Here is a 23,227-nt window from a genome sequence, read left to right on the forward strand (position 1 = left end):
TAGACCTGCTCAGCTTTTTCTTCCTTATTTCTTATTACAAAAAAGACAAGTGAATCTACGAATGAGGACACAGCTCATCTAGTGTGCTGCCTGGACTGCAAAGCACTAAAGGAAAACTAAAAGGGATTCCAGTAAAGTCGCTCAGCATTAAACCATATGCTGAATGACTGAATAGTAGAGAGGCAAAAAACATGTCAAACTGACGAGTGTTGGTTTGGTTTTCGTTAATTTATTTAGTGTATTTACAACAAGCACATGCAGAAGCTGGACAGTGATTGATACTATATGGGCACTGTAATATACACAACAGTTGGATACAGGGTAGGACTAAAGGGCAGGCTACAAGACACCATGGGGAGAGAGAGAGAGAGACTAGGAGCAGAGAACTAAGAGAAACACAATAACCACTGCCACACACATCTCCACACAACAAACACCAGTGAAAGCGCAGATGTGAATACACTCCTCTGCGCACATCTCCACACACACACACACACACACACACACACACACACACACACACACACACACACACACACACACACACACACACACACACACACACACACACACACACACACACACACACACACACACACACCAGAGAGATAGTTAGAGAAACAAAGAAGGTGACAACTCTAGTTTTATCATTCAGGAAACCTCAATACCAATATTTTGCACATCCAATAAATTAACGATTTTCTAACAAATAAATTCTGGATATAAACTTACATTTGGAATTTACACTTTGAACCAAAAAAAGAACGTTTTTAATTACAACACAAATAAGATGTGTAAAACATTTGTAATCGTAGATGACTTATAGATGAATTATGCATGAATCTTGGATTCAACATAATGGCAACAGTAACGCAAGCTTGCTGTGTTTCACCAAGTACTTTAAGTCTTTTGCACTTCAATTTAAACTAATGCTACTTATACTATTTCCCCAGATTGTTGCTGTGATGACAATAATCTCATGCTACATGGCATTGGCATAAGAACATTGGAAAACCTTCAGGGACTGATGTTTAAGGGGCCAATAAGCTGTTGTTGAGCATGAATTTCGTCAGGCAACTGTTACGTTTTTTTATGTCAAAGTCATGGCATCAATTGTAGGCATTTTATTTTTTTTGTGAATTAAGTTAGACTTTGAGTCCTAATATCTTTTAACACCAGGCTTCAAATATGAACTATGTCCAGATTGAATGAAGACCAGGGCATTAAACAAAAAAAGGAAGAGGAATGACAGATAGCAAATCTACGAACTAACAAATTAAAATACTGCTTATAATTAACATTCCAAATAGAACATTGAATCACTTGCACGTTTTAACACTTCTACTACCACTATCATTAATATAAATGATCAGGATGACCACTCATGGTCAGTAGAGGTAAATATGACCGATGCACACTAGGAGAAGACCAGCCATCATACAGTTAGGCTTTACAGTAGCATCCAGTCACACGCACTGCGTCGCCAACTGCATCCATTTCAGTTAGAAGACTAAATTAAAGTTGGCATGTTAAATCAAAGCCTACTTCAGTCTGGTGGCCGGGGTTTAGGAGAGAGTAGAAATGACTGAGCTTCGAGAACAGCTACAGAGGTTACAGCATATTGGCATCCAACAGTACTCAGTATTCTGTGATTATATACGCATGTATGGGCTAAGATAGTTCCTTGCATGTGTTGCAATCAGTCAAAGCATTTGTTGCACGATACAATGCAAAGTGCTTTATAAAGGTATGAGCCTAAGTTTTACAAGTCTACGTGTATATGGGATTGCACCATTGCAACAAACAAAAGCAGGATTTGCTGGATTTCATACTCATAGACACACACAAACACTTCATATTTTCCTTGCATGTATGACGGCCACCGAGAGAGTGGTTGCATTTTTTTTTTCATTTTTGACGATGTAAACAGTAGATCAGAACATTTATTTATCATTGACTTGTGAATATTGTTCCTCAATCTTTTTTTCAAGGTCGATGTGATCAATCTCTTTTTCTCCCCCTTATAATTATTTCTCTATATATATTTATATCTTGTGTATGTATACATATTATATATATTTTTTAAATAGTAAAATATATCAGCAGGACAATGTCACGACACACAGGAGCCGGTGTGAGAGGTGGATGGGGTGAGGGGGTCGTCGGATCACACAACACAACTACTGGTTCACTACATCACTACTGTCACTCAACAGGGACCCCGTGCCCGCCCTCAAACCCTCCTCTCCCCCTGCACATCCAAATTAAACTTGCTACCGCGTAATCAAACGTCAACCCCATTGAGAAGTCAGTTACCCATCTGAAAGTAATTGGATATGCCCAAAGCGCACTTTGTCTGTGCCCATCACTCATCTTAAGATGGGTGGCTGACAAGCGGAGTCGACACATTTAAAAAGGGACACGCCACCCAAACTGGGGAGAGAGAGCGACTCGCTCTCAGACATGGATGCTGCTTTCCGCTTGAGTCATTACTTCAGACCATCTGCTATCCATTCAGGCGGGGACAGAGAGCGGAGTTTGCTCCAGATGCAAAAAAAACGCGGAACAGATGGTGGTGAAGATGGAGAACACCAGCATCACATTAAAAACCCAGCGTGAATTATTCTCCTCCAGAGTAGTAGCGCATCATTATCATCATCATCATCATCATCTCCCGGCTATACTTCCCCCTAAAATATTTTTTTTTGCATTTGTTTTTGTAGATTTTGAGGTGACTGACAGTAGTGATTATGTGGCTGGAGTCACATTATAAGTGAGGTGTAGCCAATCGGTACCAGCCCCTCTTGTTCTCCCTGACGACAGCGAATCCAGTCGTGGTCCACGCCCTCCAGCACCACCAGCTCCTCCCCCTTCTGGAAGCTGAGCTCGGACCCCGTCCCGGAGTGGTCGCACAACGTTCGCACTGACCTGAGGGGGACCAGAGCCTCATGTTTCACACAATGTTGTGAGCAACCACAGAAGACTCAATACTTTACTTGAAAAAACGAAGCCATTCCTTCTCCTAGTGTCTATTTTTACCTGAGTGGCCGGGGTTTCTCCTCTATGTTCTGTGTCTCCACCTCTTTGGCCTTCTCTGGTTCTCTCTCCGTCTGAGGCTCCGGCGCCCTCTTCAGTGTTGGCAGGGAACTGCTGCTCACCATGCGTGTCAGTGCAGTGACCCCGGGGCCCAACCACTGTGAGGGACGCCTGCAGAGAGACCATCAAAGATAAAACTCTATTAATATACAGTACAACCATTACAATAAGCTCTATTAATATACAGTACAACCATTACAATAAGCTCTATTAATATACAGTACAACCATTACAACCATACATAATCTCATTAATATACAGTACAACCATACATAAGCTCTATTAATATACAGTACAACCATTGCAACCATACATAAGCTCTCTTAATATACAGTACAACTGTTTGGTGGAAGCTTTTTTGCATGCACCTTAAAAAAACAACAGGATAAACACAAGCAATGTTAAAACTATGCTTTGGCAATTAAGCTAAACATTTCTAGAGTATGTGTAGTGGCTGAAGGGGACTCCCTGACCCTTATGAACCCGTCATTAGGGTCGTGGAGCCCCTTATGAGTCCCTCTCATAAGGTTCTCCACTACACCATTTTATAATTACAAACAAATCCACTAAATCCCACGCAGCCTAGCAAAGCATTTCTGCAGGTGCGAGGTAGAGACATGGCTTGATCTACCTGGTGTGTGGCGGGGGACCCACGGGGCTCCCGGCACCTTTGGTGGCTCCGAAAAGACGGCCCAGCCCCCAGGGGACGTTGTTAGAGCTGTCCACCCGAGGGAAGTCACTTCCTGTCTGGGAGTAGAGCTCCGTACCTTCCTTCCCCTGGATCTGGCCCGCGGGGAGGCTCATTTCAGACAGGTTGCGACTCAGACGCCCTCCCAGGCGCATGACCGCCTCCCAGCTGTCCTGGATCACCTGCGTGGGAAGGGAACACGTTACTGCAGCTCGAGGTAAACCCTGAGGTCTGCAGGCTCCGAGCAGCTCTGCGTTGTACCTGTCCGGCCTGCTGAGTGAGGCTGCCGTCGTCGATGGCAGGCGGGGGCAGATCTCTGATCTCCTTCTCCTGCACCCACAGGAGCTGGGGGCTGGTGCGCTTGACACTCACTGGGTTCTTCAAGGGCGGCGCCTCGCTATGGGGGTGCATCCCTGATTCTTGATCGTCTGAACTGGCCACGGATGAGGAGCTGGTTTCACTAGTGGCTTCCTTGTGCTCCGGACCTCCCAAGTCAAGCTTGGACAAGCTCTCCAGATGATTGCTGCTGCTGCTGCTGGAGCTGCTGCTGGCCCGGTCCGCCTTGGACAGGAGCCCCTGGGGGGAGAGCCTGAAGCCCCCCGCATCCTGAGCGGGTAGGCCGGAGAGCTGAGGGCTGTGGTTGGCCGGCTCCAAGTGGTGATGCTGGAAGAGAAGGTCGAGGTTGAAGGTCAGGAGGCTGAGCGGCTGCAGCAGCAGAAGCAGCTCTTCGTACAGCGTCTGGCCCGCCATGGAGGACAGCCGCATGAAGGAGGAGGGCTGGTAGAACGTCTCCAGCACATCTGGAGGAGCAAATAGGTCCGGTTTAACTTACTGAAACATCTGAGGAACCATATGTGGGGGAGAGGAGCGAGAGGAGTACGTACCATTGCAAGACTGGAGGTGAGACAGCCAGAAATCAAGAAGCTTGGTACTGAAAGACAGAAGGAGAGGATTGAAGAGACCAGGAGAAGACTGCGTATGAGTACTGAACTAGATATCCACTGGACTACACAAGTCAAACAGAAACAATCTGTGGGATGTACTTCAGCAGGCCGAAGAGGAAGGCGTTGAATCGCTGTTTGCTCTGTTTCAGCTGGGGAAGCTCTCTGACTCTGACCTGGAGATTGAACACGGTCTGGGTGTTGGGGCCTATGGGACACAGGGAGGAGGGGAGAGAGAGAAGCTAAGCGGATTACAAAGAGAAAATAACAGGCCATTTTTGGCTCTTCAGCCCCAATCAATATCCAGTCATTACTCTGTTTGTCCTGCGTTCATTGACCTTGGACACCAACACGTATTGAGTGACACCGTCGGAAAGAGACACGAGACAGAGAGGAAGAGGAAATGTGTTGTAATTTCCCGAGGAAGAAAGGTTTTCACTACCTGGCTTTGTTGAGGCCTGGACCAATCCCCAGGCTGAGTTTGGCCTCCTGCCTGCAATCACATCACATTGATGGGGCTTGAGGCCGTCGGACAGAAGGCCGTGCAAGGCCGGGCAGAGGCACTGCAGCACCAGACGGCCGAGGGTTGGGTTGACACTGCTGTCTCCCGAGAGAGCCTGGAGGAGGAGGAGGAGGAGGAGGAGGAGGAGGAGGAGGAGGAACACAGAGCCGGAGCGGACAGATGGGAAGTGAGAGAGGCGAGATGGGGAGGGTGTGGGGATACACGAGAGAAAGAAAGGTAGTGTATAGGACACAATAGGGACGAGGAGGAGGAAGGAGAATGGGTTAACAGGAACCTAAAGTTAGTACACAAGGGAACCTAGTGTTCTACAAGGTTCTCTAAGGACAGTTGAATACCATGCTATTTGCAAGAGACTGACACCAGAAGTGTATATAAAGATGCAGAACGAGCAGAAGAAAAAACATTTCAACAATTAAATATAAAAATCAGAATACACCCATTCTTGGAGTTCCAAAGATTAGTTATAATGGTGATCGGAATAAAAATGTATTGTTAAAATTAAACCAAACTTAGTTACCAAAGGGTTAGTCTCACCTTCTGAACCACAGTCCTAGAGGAGCTGAACTGGGACAAGATGGCTTCCACTGCCAGGCTCACCGCACTGACAAGAGCTGGGGAGCACAACAACGCAGCCTTCAGTTAGACAACCCAGCTGACAAACCAGAAGAACAAGGGCCCACTAAACGGGCACACATATGCACACACTCTCTCACGGACGTACCTTTCTTCTCCTGCAGTAAGACGGAAGGAAGGCCAAAACCTCTCACCGGGATCTTGACATCTTCCCCCATCCAAGAGGAGCAGTCACTCTGGGTAGAGCCAGCGAAGGAGACACAGTGGATCGCTGCCATGGAGAGTAACCAGGGTGTTACCACAGAGTCAACAGCACTGAAGACATACATGTTAGTAGCATTAACAAAAGTAATGCAAGTTAAGCCATGAGATGCATTGGCGAAGCCAGGTAGTAGCAGATGGTACAATTCAGGTCAGTAAAACATGAGCAAATCCGGGAAAATAATATAGCATCGCAATCGCCTCTCAGCACAGGCTGAATCTGCATCTGTAGAGCTGACGTTTAGAAGTGGTCTAGAGGAGATTCTAGACCCTTGATTGAGTTTACTGTTTACTGTTAGTCATGCACTAATCTCAAAACACATTCTGACAGCGTACGATGCATCTCAGTGAACACAATGCCAGTTGTTCAGTTATCCACGCACACACGCACACACCAGTGCAGGTTTAGGTGAACAGTATACTGGATGCAACATAAAGTAATTAAAAAGGTAATATACTTAAAACACACAAATAGGGTAGAAATCATTTATATGCTTCTATGAATATTGATGTAAAGTTTGAAGAAATATGTTAAGGTTATATAAAGGCAAAACATAAAACAGAAATGTACAGTGCATTAGTTTATCATGGAGGAGATTGGAAAATGGATTTGTAGAAGGATTCCTTTTCAGTTAACATGATTTTGAATTAACATGATCAAAAAAATCTGCTTCAACAAGCCTGCTGGGGTTGGCGTGAAATGAGTCCATTGAGGTACACCATGCAAGAACACAAGACAATGGAAATTATATGGAAACACAGATGAAGAATGGACAGATTAAAGGAAGACATTCAAAAGTGATCAACAATAAAGAACAATCCAGAAGCTCTCTGTTAGCAACAGCTGCTGCTTTTCCCTTCCCAGGACGGTTTGCAGATTTGAAAAGGCTTCCACAAAGTATCATGTGACCAGCAGGGAATTGGCTTTTGACAGACAACATGGCTGTACTTACCCCATTTTTTCAAATCTGCAAACCCCCAGGGAAATACAAGAGAGGAAAAGTATAAGGGCTTCTTTTCAGAGTAGAGACACGCACACAGAAAAATCACCAAGATGGACAGACAGCCATGCACGCAGGATGTCAGACAGACGATGCGCAAGACATATGGCAAAGGGAAGAAACCAAGAAGAGAGAAGAGAGAAAGAAATCTTACTGGGCGCTCTTGGCTTCGGGGGAGCCTGTTGGCGTTTAGGGGGGCGGGGAGGGGCTGTGCTGGGCGGGGGAGCGTGGGGGGGCGGGGTGGCTGTGCGGAGCGGTATCGGAGGGTACAGGTAAGGGTAGTAGAGGGGAGCGGCGAGGGCAGGCAGGGTGTGCGAGTGGGGACAGAGCGGAGAGCTGAGGCCCGAGGCGTCCAGCCCCGGAGGCAGAGCTCCGGGGCGACGGGGAGGGGAGAGGGCTCCGATGGGGGACAGGCGCGGCGGGGCCCCTCTGTGCAGAGGGCAGCTCTTAGGGTGGTACAGGTAGAGGCCGGGGAGCGGAGGGAGCTCCTTGGAGGCCCTGGCTGCGTGTCTGCTGCCGTCCGGGACCTTGTGCGAGGAGGAGCCGTGGGAAGGTCTGTGTTTGGCCGAGCTGCCGGGGCACAGGGGCCCGCTGGCTGCCGTCAGCGTGCTGGAGTACGTCAACATGACGTCCAGGTTCTTATACGGCGTGGAGCAGCCGGCCGCCTCCGCGCTGCCGAGGGACACAGCACCGCGGTCACTCTCTGACTCATTACAGTACAGCGAGTCAAAGTGACTGACAGGGTCCGACTCAGCGTCGTCCTGCATCAGCTCCCCGTTGATATGTGAATCGTCGGCATGGCGACCCACCGACTCTGCATGGCGAGGCCCGGCCTCGCTCACGTGGGTTGCACCGCGGTCGACTACAACGACGGGCCCACGTTTAGAGGAGACACAGGGGTCACTCAGGCGCTCTGAGTCTGTGGCGTGGTGATAACGGGGTGTGCTGCGGTCAGCACTGCCGGCGTGGCTGTGGGGCCGGGGGTTGGTGTTATGCCGGGGGTCGGTGTTAGGCGTGGTGGCAGTCTTGGACCGGGTGTCGGTGTTGGACTGGGGGGCGGTGTTGTGCTGGGGTTTAGTGTTGGGCTGGGGGTTGTAGTAGCCGGGACGGTAGGGCGGTTTAGAAGCATGGAGGAAGTAGGGGGAAGCCGGGGGATAGTTGCGGGTCTGGGCAAGGGACAGTGGGGGTGAGGACACTGGTGGTCAGAGGTAACAGGCAGGCAGAGGGGGACGGGTTGGGACGGGGGGGGGGGTTGGGACGGGGGGGGGGGGGGGGGGGGGTCAGGGTGTACAAGCATGGTCATATGGGGGACAGGAGAGTCAGAGACAACCGTTGGAAACACCCGGGTGGAATGGAAGAGGTGGAGGGTGGCAGATGGACAGGAAGGAGACAGAGATGGAGAGAATGTTAGTCCACAGAGGAGATCCATGGACACCTTCCAATAAAACAACAGTCTTCGTTTCACGTCATGCAGTAATGTCATGTTTAAAGGAGGATGAAACTGGGATGTCCATTGATTTCTGCTGATTATCAATTTCAGATTACTGCACAGATTTCCTTTGAATGTCCACCATTCAGGTTTCGTTCAATTAAGTTTTGCTTTGATTTGAAAACATGAACAACAAGAACAATAACTTTCACAATCGTGGAGACGACACAGACAGACATTTCCATAGTGTTCCACACTCCTTTAACAACATTTCAAGCCGTGTGGTTTCTGAATGCATATTGATGCGCACACAGTGCAAGAAATTCAATGGAGATGAATGAAAGTTACAGCTATGATCTTTCTGCAGTACATTTTCTGCCTGGATAGCATCAGTGAGCAGTGGATAACATCAACGTCCGGGTGATAAACTTATGTCCTTTACTCTGTGTGTAGCTTTCCTCTTCCACTCTCCCCACCCAACGCCCCCCCCCCCCTTGTCCTCCCTCCCTCTCCCTCCCTCTGTCTATACCGCTGAGTCAGTGGGTAGAGAGCAGTGGTCTGTTCTTTCTGCTTAGTCACTGGGTCTATCTTTGTTCTGAGTCTGAGGCTGGAAATACAAACTCAATTACAGTGGGTCACCTGTGAAACCTAGTCTATTGGAAGAAAAACAAGCTAGAGGGCAATCATACCTTGAAAGAGTTCCACTGTCAGTTTAGTGAAACTAACACATGATACTTCCTGTTACTGCTGCAACAGCTCAGTAATTGGTACACACACAAGGACCCACCCTTAGTGTTCTTAAAGGGCCACACACCTTTTTTGAGCACAAGTTACCCAATGGTTACCTTCATTGTAGCAAAGGAGGAGGTAAAATGGAGAGCGGGATGAATATAGTAAGAGATTTTAACATTTTATACTATTTCCTTACTTCCTTTTTTTTTCAGTTAAGTTAAGTTTAATTGGGAAATGCAATGTCAGAATCAGAACGTTTATATGTATTTTTAAAAATCAAAACAGACCCATTTTCTGGCTTCTCCCCATTTTGAGAATAAAGGGAGAGTGGGCTACCAAGAGAAAGAGAGAAACAGCAGTAGAAAAATGTAACGGTGACTCACTGCGCTATATAAAGTATGAGGAAAGTAAGATAGAATGAGAAATAAACTGAAGGAAATGTGCGACTGAACAGATAGGAGAGGAGGAGACGATGGGGCTGAAGCTTGAGGTAGAGACAAGGAGAGAGGGAGGAAGTGATCGATCAGAATATGATATATATGGCTAGGACTCCCATAGTAGGCACTACTTTCCCTTCGCACGATTTGACGAGATGATGAATAATTGAAAAAGGCAGAGATGACATCACATTCCAACAACAAGAACCTCCGCCTTCTCCTCACAATGCCTTGCCATCTCAGAGAGAAAGAGAGAGGGAGAGAGAGAGAGAGAGAGAGAGAGAGAGAGAGAGAGAGAGAGACAGAGAGCGAGCTGTTAGGCCCTCTCTCCCCCTCACTCTCCATCTGTTCATCTCCATCATCTGCCCAGTTTAGATTTGATGCGCGGTCCAGACTGCACTTATTGCAGTCTTAAGTTACTTTGATGAATCTCCTTGAAATTGGAATTCTCCCTGTTCAGACACACACAGGGGACAACCTACCCTAGGCAGTCACTACATACACTCTCGTTGGATACATTTTCTGATGTCTCATTTTATTATTATTATTATTATTATTATTATTATTATTATTATTATTATTATTATTATTATTATTCCCCATCATTTCAACATTTTGATTTGGTCAAAGTTGAACATTTGCTTTGCAATAAAACTATTGACACGTTCAACCACGACCACGACACCACCTTTGTACGCACACTCTCACATCGTTATCTTCTGACCAAATGATAATGATCACACTCACGTGCAGTTCTGGATTCCAAAGTCCTCCCTCCGTCTGCTCTTCCCCTCACCTCCACCTCGGTCTCCGGCTCCTTAGCACTCTTCTCCGCAGCCCTCAGCCCCTCCCTCTGCTTCTCCCTCTCCTCGCCGCTGGTCCACAGGTTGCCGTCGCTCGCCGAGCAGCCCATCTTCTGTGTGGCGCAGAGCTCCGCTTGCCTGCCCTCCTCGTCGGCCCTCTGCAGCATCTCCTTCAGTGCGTCCATGGATGTGAGCGCCGGTGGGGGCTGCATGAAAAAGGCCTGGGCCTGGGAGGTGTACTCCCACTGGTGGTCATCCCCGTGCACGTCCTTCTTCTCCCGTCTCCACTTGAGGTTGTAGAGAATGTCTGGGTCGGGGGTGATGATGGTTGGGTCCGGCTCCGGGTCAGTGATCATCTTGGTTTGAAGGCAGTTGTTGCGGCTGCGAAAGCGTAGCTCCTTAAAGGTTGTGACCTTTGGGCCCGACACGGTAGATGACCCTGAGGAGGACGTCAGCTTCTTTGGTGTGTCCACTTCAGTTTTTGCCAACTCCAGGGGTTGAGGCAGCAGTTGGGCTTCCTTATCCGGTGTGAATGCGATGAGCCAATCAAATCTCTCGGGCCGTGCAGAATTGGCTGAAAGGGTACAAGCTTTGGAGGGGGGCAGGGATGGAGGCACAGGGGGGAGGGGCCGGGGAGGCGGAGGGGGAGGAGAATCTGAAAGGGGCAGGGAGTAGTTGAACGTTTCGGTGCTGTAGTATGCTTCAGACATGAGCCCAGTGGTTCTCTTCCTTCTCCTGGCCATCTCTGTGAACGAGGTGGTTCTCAGTGTGTCGTGGCTCCCATCTTCCTTCTTTCCTTCCCTCACTTCTATCCTTTTTACTGCATCAAGCTCCTCTTTGTTGCTCCAGACATCTCTGATGACGGCCACATCGCATTTTACACCTTTGAACTGCCGTATTTCTTGGGCCTCGTTAGACCTCAGAGAAAGACCGTCCCCCTCCTCCTCTAACTCTCCCACGCAGTCACCAAGCTCTGGGCTGAGTTTAAGGAGCTCGGCCTGGGTTAGCCCTGCCAGCATCAACAGCTTCCGAATCTCCACATCTAATGCATGGAAGGAGGGCGGAGGGGGAAGAGGGGGTGGTTGTGGTATTCCAGGGGGAGAGCAGGAGGCCGATGAGCAGGAGACTGAGATGGTCGGCGGGGGTGGCAGAGGAGGAGGGCGCGTGGTGGGAGGGGGAAGAGACAGCGGGGTCTTCTCTTGCAGGGCCTGCAGATTAGCCAGCCGCTGAGCTTCCTTCCTGGCCAGGTGGCGCCTCCGAGGGGGAGGGATAGGAGGAGTCGGGGTGGGCAACAGAGGGGGCAGTGGAGCCGTGTAGAGGGTCAGGTATGGAAGGGGCTGGGAGGCAGGGAGAGGAGGGATGGATGGCGGAGATGGTGGAAGGGCTTTTTCGCACCGGAAAGTGGAGAAGGTGGGGGACGAGTTTGGGGAGAAGGTGGAGAAAGTTGGTGTGGGGCAAGTGGAGACAGCGATGGAGGTGGTCTCCCTGCTTATGTTGATGTAAGTGTGGAGGTCAGAGTTCACGCTGGCGTGGCGAGCAGGGGGTTTGGGGGGTCTTGGGGGCGGATTGACGGGGGAAGGAGTGAGGGAATCCGAAACCACAGATTCATCACAATCAGACGGCGCAGTGAGGTCCACGCCCGCGTCAGAAAACTCCTGAGACTCTGCCAGCGTTCCGCCACGTCCTTTATACAACTTCCATGACATATCGATGTTCCCCATTTCATCCAAAACATCGGAGAAGTCCTGCTCTTCGAAATCTGCTAAATCTAGATCTTTCTCATGCAGCCTGGCGATGTAGGCTAGCTTGACTTCCCGGTTGACCTTCTCCAGGCGATCGAGGTGGTCCAGCCGATCTCTCAGGACGTCCCAATGCTGCTCCCCCTCCAGATCCCAATGAGCCGCCTGGATCACCTGACTGAAGCGCTCCATCTTTCCAAACTCACCTACCGATTCCAAGAAGTCCAACAGACCTAGCTTGGTGACCTCTGAATCCAAATGTCCATGCCCCGTGTAACTCTTGGCTCCCAGGTAGTCAGAGGAGGGGGATGCTGGGGCAGAGGGATAGCCTTCATCAGGGGAGCAGGCATCCAGAGGAGAGCAGCACGCTAGGGGGGAGATATTGCGGTTGAGGGGAAGAGATGGAGCAGAGAGGGCAGGGGGGGGGCGTTCAGGAGCTGGAGGAAGGGGCTGTTCTTCAGGGGTGCCCAGATCATCTTGGCCATGAGACGAGCAGAGAGAGGTGGAGAGATCCGCACAGTCGGACTCCAGGTCAGAGCAGGAGCTGATGGAGGTGGAGGATGAGGAGGAGGACGTAGAGAGAGACAGGTCTAGCAGGGAGGGGGGGCAGTCACAGCACGAGGGGACTAGTGTGTCATCATCATCTTCATCATCGTCATCATCACCTTGATCAACATCCAAATCAATATCCCCACTGCTGTCGTCCTCGTCTTCCTCTTCGTGTGGCTTTGCATTGTTCTTGTTGTCCAATTCAACACTTTTGTCTGCATTTTTACCCTCATGCTCTATAGCCGCAGCAGTAGCAGCAGCAGCACAGGATGCAGCTATGGGCTGGGGCAAGGCCTTTGAGGGGCTAGCCTGGGCTCCTTTCCCTTCTTGCCTCAGTGCCAATGGGGGTGGAGGTGGCTGGAGTCGCATTTGATGTCTAAGAGAGATGGCGTTGTTGTTGTTGTGGTTGTGGTTAAACATGCTGTTGTTGTCCTGCGGAGAGCGGCCATCGCAACACAGGCATGGCAGGCTGGGCTCATTGCAATTAGGATCAAGGGGAAGGAGAGGAGAGGGGGGAGCGGGAGGAGAAGGTGCTGGAGGTGCAACTTTCGCTGCCGCTGGTGCACGTGCACCCTTCAATTTGGGTTTAGCTGGATTGGAAGCCGCGACACCCTGTTTCTTCAGGCCCATCCTGGCCTGGGTGACTTGCGCGCGGGGCTGCACGCCCGCCCGGATTCTGGTATTTTCTGAAGAGGCTTTTGTGGGGCGTCGTGGGGAAGAATTGGTGATTGTGTTCATGTTTTTATCCTCCCTCCGGAAACCAGGGCCATGGGACTTTGGCTCTGCGGCAGTATTAGTCCGCCTGCTTGCCTCAAGGCGCCGAGGCCTTGGCGGCTGGGAGGGACGGGCAGAGGATTGCATTGTGGAATCTTTTTTAGTGGTGATCAATTATTTTGTTGCTATAGAAACAGGGCTTCTAAAGCTGGCTGGAGAGATCCGAACGGTGACTGGCCACGACGCTCACATCATGGCCTTAGTCCTAAGCCCCTGAAACATCAGAGCAGACATACAGTCAATAGGAACGAGGAGCTGGGCCCCAGTGCTCAACAGGGACATTCTTGTTGTTCAACACACGTTTCGCCTTTAACAAGAATCTTTGAAGTTTAACTGATCATGGCTGTTCATTATGGCTCATTATAGATGGGCCGTTAACGCTGCTCTTGGCTTTTCTGTTTCCGCATGAGCTGCGTCCCAGTTGTGGGAGAAACAGGAATGCTGTAAATAATAAGTTTAACTCTTAAATGACAATGAAAAAACAATGCTCATACACACTCACAATACGAGTGTTTTCTAAGTTTTGGAAATATGAGCTATCGAAAATGTTTATGGCAATGCATTTTGCCTATACTTGTCAAATACCATTTATTTTATATTTACTTAAAGAATACACATAATTGGCTAAATCATTTGTTTGTGTTCAATAAATACAGAGGTAATACAAATATTTTAAAATGCCCTTTGGGATGAGATTCATATCTATTCATCAACAAATCCATATATCTATCAATCTAGTTCCCTTTCTACCTAAAGTAGGCCTACATATTGAACATGCAACTAGTACATTGTTTTATGAATGTATGTTATGAATAAAATGTTGTCAATGCATGCTACCACATAGATAGATAGTTAACCACATAGATCACCATAACGACTTCAGAGAAGAAATGTCATACACAGCTCACAATATTAAACATAAATTAAATACAATGTCAGGTCAAGACATCCCTTTTGAAATTGTTGACATTTAATTATTAATTACCCATCATCTTGGGTAGCTATTCTCTCTCTTTGAGCGATGGCGTCAATGATATTTTATATATATATATATATATATATATATATATATATATATATATATATATATATATATATATATATATATAGAAGCCAAGCTTATGAGAAATGCTATCGGATGGGTTAGAGCACTACCTAAAATGACAAGATGCACAACATAAGTGAAGCGTGAAATAAAGCAAGCAACCACATCGCATAACGCCAAGGCTCTTTTGGACAAGCATATAGCTACCGAGGCGTATTGCTTGTATATCCCCTCATACAGTGCCCTTCAAATCAGTGAAGACTATACATCACTTAATGCTTGATTACATAGGCCATTTCGCCGGAATGGCCATTAAGAACTGGCTCAAGCAAAGGAACAAGGTAGCTCTACAGCATAGCAGCCTTTTGAGTTGGGACCATTATACACAGCCAATTTGGTCGTACAATTATTGATCTGAAATGAGCACTGGAGACTGGAGGATGGAGACTGGGTTGGGAGGGGGGGGGGGGGGGGGTAGTACCTTAAGCCGCATCGCCCTGCCATCTAGGCCCATCCACCTCCGCCACAAAATAGATGTGCACCCAAAATGAATATCACGTTTCAAGTTGATGTGGATAATAATACGCTATTAAGGAAGGATTTACTGGGGGGAAATGGCAGTACATGTTTTAGCTGGCTGATTTGAAAGGCATAAAAGATGTAGCCTACTCGGGAGAGCTTTGTACAATAGCGTTCGAGATGAAAGTAAAACAGTACAAATGTCATCTACTCACGATTCCATTCGGGTATTGAAAGAGGAAAGAAGTCATCAGGAAACAAAGCTCATACAATCCCGACCGTGTACAGATATTTCGACCGAGGTTCAGACCCACAGCATCTCTGTTCTCGCGGCCACCTCTAAGGCCCTCGTCATCAGAGTCCCCCTCCCCCTCCCCAAGACCACACCCCTTGTGGGCCTATCACAGATCTCCTAGTAATTAACCGTTTTAAGGATCAGCAAGACTATCTATTTTGCGGTGTCTATTTTCTGTTTATTAATTCTAGACTGAACATAACAATAGTAGCCTAAATATATCAAGATCACACATGTAGCCTAATAGAAATAGAAAAAATCCTATTTAAAAATAATTCAATTTTATTTAAAAAGAAAAAAAGATTCTCAGTGAACGATTAATAATGAGACAATGAATGCGACTTTATAAATGAGGTTTAACAGCTTGGTCTGACAGTTTTACAAAAAAAAATACTGATACAAATCAATTTCATGACTATACTATTTCTAATTTCATTCAACATGTGATGAGCTGTTTATTATTTTTGAATGACAATTATTTATTGTATTGCCTTCCCGTGTAAAGCTGTTCAATGATAAATGAGCCTGGTTACTCTGGGCATAAACGGCAGCCTGGTTTATAACATAATGTACTCTGCATCGGATGGCTGATATCACAGCAAATTCCATCACAGAGTCACGTGACTTTGCTTCTTAACAAATCCATGGGATTCTGGAGTAAAGAGATGAAGTGATATACTGTGCACTGTATATTAGGTCAATAAATATGTACCGCAGCGAAAAGGACACACACACACACACACACACACACACACACACACACACAAGCAACTCTGCCTTGACGTCTCTTGTATTTATGCAGGGTCCTTTCCTTTACAAAATGAAATGCCAGGATCTACTCTACTTTCTTGATCCAGAAGCTGCTTAATAATTGGTCCCTAAACTGACACCAGCCCTACTGAACAAAACCCCAAAACTGTCAGAGGAAACATGCTATTTACATTTACAATCAAACACAATTTTTTCAAAAACTTAAGATCCAATTTCCTCAAGTTATTTGTTTCTTTTGTAGATTTTCTTGGCAAAATTGAGGAACACTGAATGTGGGAGATTCTGTGCGTGGCGTGTGATGAGCTCCTGCAGCCGACGGTAGCTGTCCTCCTCATGACGGTGGTACAGATCTTCCATCTGCAGCGTGCTGTACAGAGCCTTGACCCTTTGCACACTTGCTTCCTCGTGGCGTGCATAACAAGCCTACAGGAAAAAAGGAAGAGGGTTGTGAAAGATGGTCAATGAATTAAAGTTATTCCTATATATCCATTTAACAAACTGTTTTATCCAAAACACCTACAGTAAATTACTTTCGGAATAGTGAACTGGACTTGGCAAATATGGAAAATAATATTCATAAGTCCAAGAAAATGAGAATTGATGGGATTTCATTGCCTTAGAATAAGCCCTTTTTAATCTATATTGAGAGGGTCCTCTTTCCATGGATGCAACCATGTAGCACCACAAAGTTTCTACAGAACCCCAGAACAAACAAACGTCTCTAGAGAGCACACGTTTTTAAATCAAAGAGTTTTTGGGCTCAGAGTAGTATGAAGGATGGGGATCGATTATCCCCACAGCTACGACCCACTTATGATACTTATTTTTAGAGCCTTCATTGTGTAGTAGTGTTATAATGAGCGATATGCTGTAGGAAATGTGATAAACAAGTGTCTGAGTACTCTCTCTCAGACACAGACATCAGAGTCCACCACTAGCCTGATGAAGCACAGACCATGGCGTTATACTTTAAGTATCCTCAAAGCTCAACCCTCTCTCGGATGTGCAATCACCCACTGACAAGAGGAGTTCAACACATACCCCAGCGTTATATAGTAGTTTCAGAGAAGCGTATCCCTCTCTAGGACGCACCACATATAGTCTGGTGAAGATGAGCATGCTGTGTTTTTGCCAAAATATCTAATGTATTTTGAGTGTGCATTCTTTAATACATCCATGTTTTGAAGACAACTACCAAAAAATATCCTTTTTTGGTAGTTCCCCTTAACGATAACTAAAAGCAGGCAATCACTCCAGCATTCTTTCGAAAAAGGTTTGCATCAGTAACAAAACTGATGCGTTACAACTGCAAGCCTTAATTTGATGAAAAGCAACCAGTGTTACCACATTTAAAATAAACATTCGCTTGTTGCACCGACTGCCATCAAAATGAATCATTGATAAATATAACAGCTAGGGATAATTATAGGTCTATAAAATGAGTTTACCACTATGGATGCAATAAGAGAAAGTAATAGTCTGTTATCTATGCACAAAGAGACCTGATTTTGATTGGGTTAACAGTTGGGGGATTCAGTTGATTGCCATCTGCAACCTAAACAATAGCTGCTACTAAACGCTGGAGTTTGAACCCAGAATCTTTCAGCTGGGGGCCATACACCCTAAACTCTAGACCACTATCAGGCCATCCTTTATGCCATGATGGTAGGTTTAGGAGTTCTCACCTCCAACTCGGCCCTCTGCTCCAGGGTCATGACCCCGAGGGCGGTGACGACTAACCAGCTACACTTGTTGTCTTGGATGTCCGTGCCGATCTTCCCTGTGACAGTGGGGTCGCCATAACAGTCCAGATAGTCGTCCTTCAAGAGGGGAAATACACAGCGATGTGTAACAGTCTCTCATCTACAGTATTCATTAAGAGAAATATGAAAAGAATACAAACATACCTGTATCTGAAAGAATTCTCCCATTTCTAACAAGATGTGCTTTGCGTTATTGTGTTCCACTTCACTGTTGATTCCTGCCTGTACAGCAACCATATCAATGTGTTAATAACATAGTTAGTAAACTGTCAAATTAAATACAATATAAAAAAATAAGGTAGAACCACTTTGAAAAACCTGGTTTATCAGAAGTCATATAGACTGAAATTGGCAGTATGTCAAAACATATTTGCTCAGAGATCATTTAGCAGACAACTTCATCCAAAGTGAGTGAGTAGTTTCCGATACATGTTATTAGAGTAGGGGTTAGGCATCTTGCCTAACCGCTGGGATCCAATCCAACTGCAGGGCGTCTGACCTGACCCCCATAGCCACTATACTATCCTGCCCCTCAAGTGCAACCAAGATTAAAGTATTTTTTACAGATTAAAATACATACAAAAATGGTATAGACTGCTCTCAATACTTTATTAACATCCTCAAGACTTTTTATTCGTTTTCTCCATAAACACACTATACACTCACCATGTACATAGCTGCTGCCACTGGGAGGTAAAATGAGTAAAAAGCGGTCTTGTATTTTACAATAGCCTTGTACCTGAAAGAAAGAGGAAGTCCATCACGTTCAGTCCTGGCATCTTGTCAGTCCTGAAGTCTTTTTTTCCACCAAATCAATCACTTTTAAAAATACATTTAAAATAACATTTCTTCCCATTTATTGTCTAAGAAATTATTATGGAAATTCCTGAGAGAATTTAACTAACTGTACCTCCGTGATGTAACATCACTCCCCCCTCCTCACCTCTCCATGGTGAACCTGCTGAGGTTGATCTGACCAGGGGGGGCCGTCATGAGGTCCAGAGCTTGGCCCAGCTCCGTCTGGAAGGATGTCTAGAGCCCACAGATTATATAAATACTGTGTTCACATAATGCATACATGTGATTCTATGTGCTTGCTTTGACTTCTTGGCAAACCAGGGTCACTTACCTCCATGAAAAGCTCAAGCAGATGCAGATAGTAGGGCTGCTCTCTGCAGTGTCTCCGCAGAAGTCTGTAGATGGCCGCTTCCAAGAGGAACGAGTCATTGATGGCCTCCAGACCTACTCCCTCCTGCAGCGGACCCATTGCAGTATATTAACACTCACCTCCAAAGCAGCAAAGATCGGTGTTTCACTTTTAACTTGGAAGGAATATCTTAAGTCTAGCCTTTGAGGCGGACACATGTGGGGTCTCACCTTCTTGTACCAGCAAGGCTGTCCCCTCCGTGTCACAGAGGCATCCATGATATCATCAGCCACCAGGAAAAAAGCCTGAAGCTAAGAGACAAACCCTACTACTTAGTGACAGAACTTTTCATTCATGTAGCTCTTAGTGAATGTCTAAAGTCATGGACATACAAGTTCAATGCACCAGCCAACCAGCAACGCCCGCTGGACTGCATCCTGGGTCAGCTTAGTGGGCGGGACAAGCTCACGTAATGAACCAATCACAGACAGCCCTCGGTTCTTTTTTCCTCCTGGAGCATTGTACAGCAAAACCTAAGAGATACAGAGAAACCCAAAGTGAATTTATCATGCTGACTAACTGTTACGAGTATCACATGTGGTTACTTAATAAAAACCCTTATTTCGGCAATATACCTCTGAAGAATAAGTCCTGCCTCCGAGGCCCTTGGTTCCATGTTTAAATGTCTATGGAAAATAACATGGGGGTTTTGCATGTTCGTACGTGACGAACTCTGTAGGTGGCGAATAAGTAAAAGCTGCTCAGGTTTTGAACTACACACTTTTTCCATCTAGATTCCACTTGGGGTTTGGATTGTCGGTGCCGTTAAAGTAGTTAACTATTATGAAGAAGCATTATGCTAACGCGGATCTGCGCCGACTTAGGACGTCACGACTCTCCCAGTCAAGGTTGCATAGCAACGGCAATGTTTCATAGTTTGTCTTCACCAAAATGGCACCAGAGCCCGCCTACGGAGGAGGTGGCACCAACGCTGCTCGTCCATTCACGCGTGAAATCACAATCACGTTAGGTTGTGAATGGTTGCGACCAACTCCCGCCTCCCTAACAAGTATGACGTATGAAGTCTGCGCAGATCAGAACTAGCTCCCGGTTAGCTTTACTAATAGTTAACTACTTTAACGGCCCCGACAATCCAAAACCCAAGTGGAATCTAGATGGAAAAAGTGTGCAGTTCAAAACCTGAGCAGCTTTTACGTCTTCGCCACCTACAGAGTTTGTCACATACGATCATTCAAAACCCCCATGTTATTTTCCATAGACATTTAAACATGGACCCAAGAGCCTCGGAGGCGGGACTTATTCTTCACAGGTCTATAGACCACATACCTCTCTTAACCTGTTGAGTGCATCGGTGAGTGCGGGGTCAGCGATGTCCCTCTCCGTAAGCTCTGTCACCAGCTCATCAAACTGGGATTCAAAGAGCTGGGGGTCCGACAGCAGCGCCTTCTTACTCTGCGTCCCGTTACTAATGCCTTTCTCCTGGAAGCGTGAGAAGAATGGATGAGGAGGGCACATGTTTGGGGAGTACTTCAGCAAAGTGGGTCGCCTGGTCCTCAGCGTCTTCAGGGCACGGAGGACTGAGCACAGGAGGGGTTTCTTCCCCGGGACTAAGCCCAGTAGGGGTCTCATCATCCCGGGTACTAGATTTAGCTGGACAGTAAACCACTATAAACACGAACGTGGTACACTCTTAATTCGCGTCCTCCTTCTCCGTCAACAAAGACTCGATGAGGTCACTCTCAAGTCACATGACATACAAGCTATATCGAGTCCAGTCAACAAGGGCTATGAAAAGGTTAAGGACATACTATCATAAGTAGTATTTGTATATTATTATTACTGCGGCACGAACAGAGCTGCTTGGACAGACCACTCGCAGCTGACGCTACTGACCCATGAGTTCAAACGAGACACCAGGATTTTTGATTTAAAGTGTTACAATTAAAAATGTTTCTTATAAAGTGCCTTACCATGGTTATCGTTTTCCTGAAAAGTGCAATTTATGTCCCAATAAATACACGTAAATCCTTTATAGGCCTCACTGGTAATATTATTTGTGTGTCTACAAATCCGGGATTTGCGCATTGTAGTTTAACACCAGGCGACTTGCATTTTATAAAAGATCCTGTGGACTAGATTTCCCGACGTGCATTGCAGGTGGTGTGTCTTCTGGGCGTGGACTCGAAGCCTCGTGTGGACGTTTCATTCGACAACGGGATCGAACCAGGATGGGCTTGCTCCCCCGTTCTCGAATGAGATTCAAAGAGAGGAGGAGTTTAGAACGGGGTACCTATCAGAAGCTGAACTCGTCCCCTTGCGTTAGTAAGCACCTGCCCAGTGCCCACACCTTGGTTCTGCAGGAGCATGAAGATAAACGACCGCAATCCATGAGAAGAGTGGGCGAAATTATTTGGGGTAATTGTGAAGACAAAACGCTTTCATGAAATCTAGTCCTCCTGAGGATCCTTATCCGTTAATTTATTACAGAATAATGTTGAAGTACATAACTTGATTTCAAAGTTATTTCATTGAAACAGTAACTGCATTTCAAATTTGGAATATGTTTAATATAATACACTTATTTTATTGGTTCATAATTCCATAACTGCTATCCTGTTAAGCCTGGCATTTAGATATACTATATTTCTTCAAATAAATAATACTTTATTTTGCAAGAAACACAGCTTAGTGCTTAAATAAGTGTGTATGTGTGTGCCTTTGTGTACTGTACGATATTTCATTTTATTTTCAATCAGATACATATACGTGTGTGTCTGCGTATTCAAATTGTGCCCTTTACTCATATAAAACCAATGTGAGTCAAGAAAATAGCATAGGTTACTCCAGATATGTAATTACCATGTCATTGGAGGCCCAACAAACATTACATTTTCTCAGCCCTCACTTCCAGCACCCGTCGACACCCCCCACTCAGTACCCACCAGTCACCACAGTCTCAAGGAAATACAATGTTTTCTCCTTCAACTCTTATTAAATAATTACATCTGTACATTTTTTGCAAGAGACTGCACTATATATATATATTTATATATATAAATAAATACATATATATACATACAAATATATATATATATATATATTATTTTTTTTTTGTCCAAAAAGGTCAGTATTTAATTGACCCATGGATGCAGCTACTGCCTGACCCCCTTTGTCACAAATTGAGATTAATTCCTTTAGGCTCCTTCAACTCAGACACTCAAGTTCACTTAATTGTACCACCACGCTATTCTGGATATAATCAAAGACTTTGGGTGCAAGACAGAGAAAGTAAGAGTAATTGTCAAAACATGCAGATAGACATTCAGAGGAAAATTAATTGTTACGGTTGCTCATGATGTTAACAATGCACACGGTCCCTGCTGCATTTTGAAGGCAAAAAAACATGCATATATTTAAATAAAACCACTGCATCCAGGAGTCTTCAGGAAGGAAATTCTGTTTCACTGCCTGTTACTAATGTGGTGGAATGAGCACACATACATTTTTAACAGATGGCTGGTTTGTCTGGAATTCCTGTGGAGATTGTGAAATTATTAGAAAAGGAAATGTAGCAAACAGTTATCAGCTGAGCATCCAGTCGCATGTGAAGTGTTTTTTCTGCAGTACTTGCATTGTGAAGCGGGGGAACAAAGTGTGGATAGGGTAGTGCACGAGGATACATTTCTTTTGTTCCGATGGAAGACAAATTAAGGAGGGATGACATGATAACCTAACCTGAGAGCATCTCTGGATAAGTAGAAATGTACAAAAGGGGCCAGCTGCATACTGCAGCCCATAATATGCAACCCACTGTATGTGGTTGTTGTTGGGGTAGAGAGTTTAAAGAGGTTTTTCCTTCATGAAGTATAGTCTTGATATTTTCTGCGTACAAAGGTGGAGACGGTCTTGTCGTGCTATATTGCTCTTGGTGGATGGTGATGGGTTTTTAATCATCTTTAATATCCACATGGAGCAGAGCCGTATTAAGCAAGAGGCATCTGGGGGTCTCCTACAGCTACTGCTGGGAGCCCTACCTCTTCTGCAGTGTTCAGTGAGGGTGCGATGGAGCACCATTGAATAAGGCCATTTGCAGAGATGGTTGAGAGAATCAGAGGGAGAG

The 23,227-nt window shown here is 46.1% G+C and overlaps 2 protein-coding genes across 4 annotated transcripts; both read right to left on the bottom strand.

The window, feature by feature from the left end:
• Window positions 1–241: 241 nt before the first annotated feature.
• On the bottom strand, window positions 242–9,244 carry rusc1 (RUN and SH3 domain containing 1). Its single transcript, XM_079736213.1, has 11 exons — window positions 9,202–9,244; window positions 5,970–6,092; window positions 5,783–5,859; window positions 5,584–5,601; window positions 5,168–5,342; window positions 4,828–4,933; window positions 4,669–4,715; window positions 4,046–4,584; window positions 3,728–3,966; window positions 3,040–3,207; window positions 242–2,928 (listed from the first exon to the last, which is right to left on the bottom strand). Exons 2-11 carry the CDS (start codon window positions 6,037–6,039, stop codon window positions 2,763–2,765), a joined length of 1,605 nt encoding a protein of 534 aa, XP_079592339.1. The 5' UTR covers window positions 6,040–6,092; window positions 9,202–9,244; the 3' UTR covers window positions 242–2,762.
• A 6,471-nt stretch (window positions 9,245–15,715) lies between these two features.
• On the bottom strand, window positions 15,716–21,205 carry fdps (farnesyl diphosphate synthase (farnesyl pyrophosphate synthetase, dimethylallyltranstransferase, geranyltranstransferase)). 3 transcript variants are annotated; one of them, XM_079741479.1, is made up of 10 exons: window positions 21,078–21,205; window positions 20,434–20,586; window positions 19,479–19,619; window positions 19,317–19,397; window positions 19,069–19,191; window positions 18,883–18,971; window positions 18,606–18,678; window positions 18,084–18,161; window positions 17,862–17,996; window positions 15,716–16,599 (listed from the first exon to the last, which is right to left on the bottom strand). In XM_079741479.1, the coding sequence occupies exons 1-10, from the start codon at window positions 21,078–21,080 to the stop codon at window positions 16,399–16,401; spliced, it is 1,077 nt and encodes a 358-aa protein (XP_079597605.1). In that variant the 5' UTR covers window positions 21,081–21,205; the 3' UTR covers window positions 15,716–16,398. The 3 variants fall into 3 exon arrangements, with proteins under 3 accessions (XP_079597605.1, XP_079597604.1, XP_079597606.1); XM_079741478.1 differs by lacking the exon at window positions 21,078–21,205 and having other exon boundaries at window positions 20,434–20,772; XM_079741480.1 differs by lacking the exons at window positions 20,434–20,586; window positions 21,078–21,205 and adding an exon at window positions 19,722–19,771.
• Between the last annotated feature and the right edge of the window lie 2,022 nt (window positions 21,206–23,227).

The sequence above is a fragment of the Pollachius pollachius genome, assembly GCF_949987615.1.
Source record: "Pollachius pollachius genome assembly, chromosome: 1".
NCBI lineage: Eukaryota > Metazoa > Chordata > Actinopteri > Gadiformes > Gadidae > Pollachius > Pollachius pollachius.

Coding starts and splice junctions, on each gene's coding strand:
- rusc1 (XM_079736213.1), bottom strand. CDS start 6,039: ATGGGGGAAGATGTCAAGATCCCGGTGAGAGGTTTTGGCCTTCCTTCC. Junction 4,585..4,668: donor TCACCTCCAGTCTTGCAATG/GTACGTACTCCT, acceptor TTGCTCCTCCAG/ATGTGCTGGAGACGTTCTAC. Junction 3,208..3,727: donor GGTCCCCCGCCACACACCAG/GTAGATCAAGCC, acceptor GTCTCTCTGCAG/GCGTCCCTCACAGTGGTTGG.
- fdps (XM_079741478.1), bottom strand. CDS start 20,739: ATGATGAGACCCCTACTGGGCTTAGTCCCGGGGAAGAAACCCCTCCTG. Junction 19,398..19,478: donor TTGGCTGGTGCATTGAACTT/GTATGTCCATGA, acceptor TTTGTCTCTTAG/CTTCAGGCTTTTTTCCTGGT. Junction 18,679..18,882: donor AGCAGGTTCACCATGGAGAG/GTGAGGAGGGGG, acceptor TCTTTCTTTCAG/GTACAAGGCTATTGTAAAAT.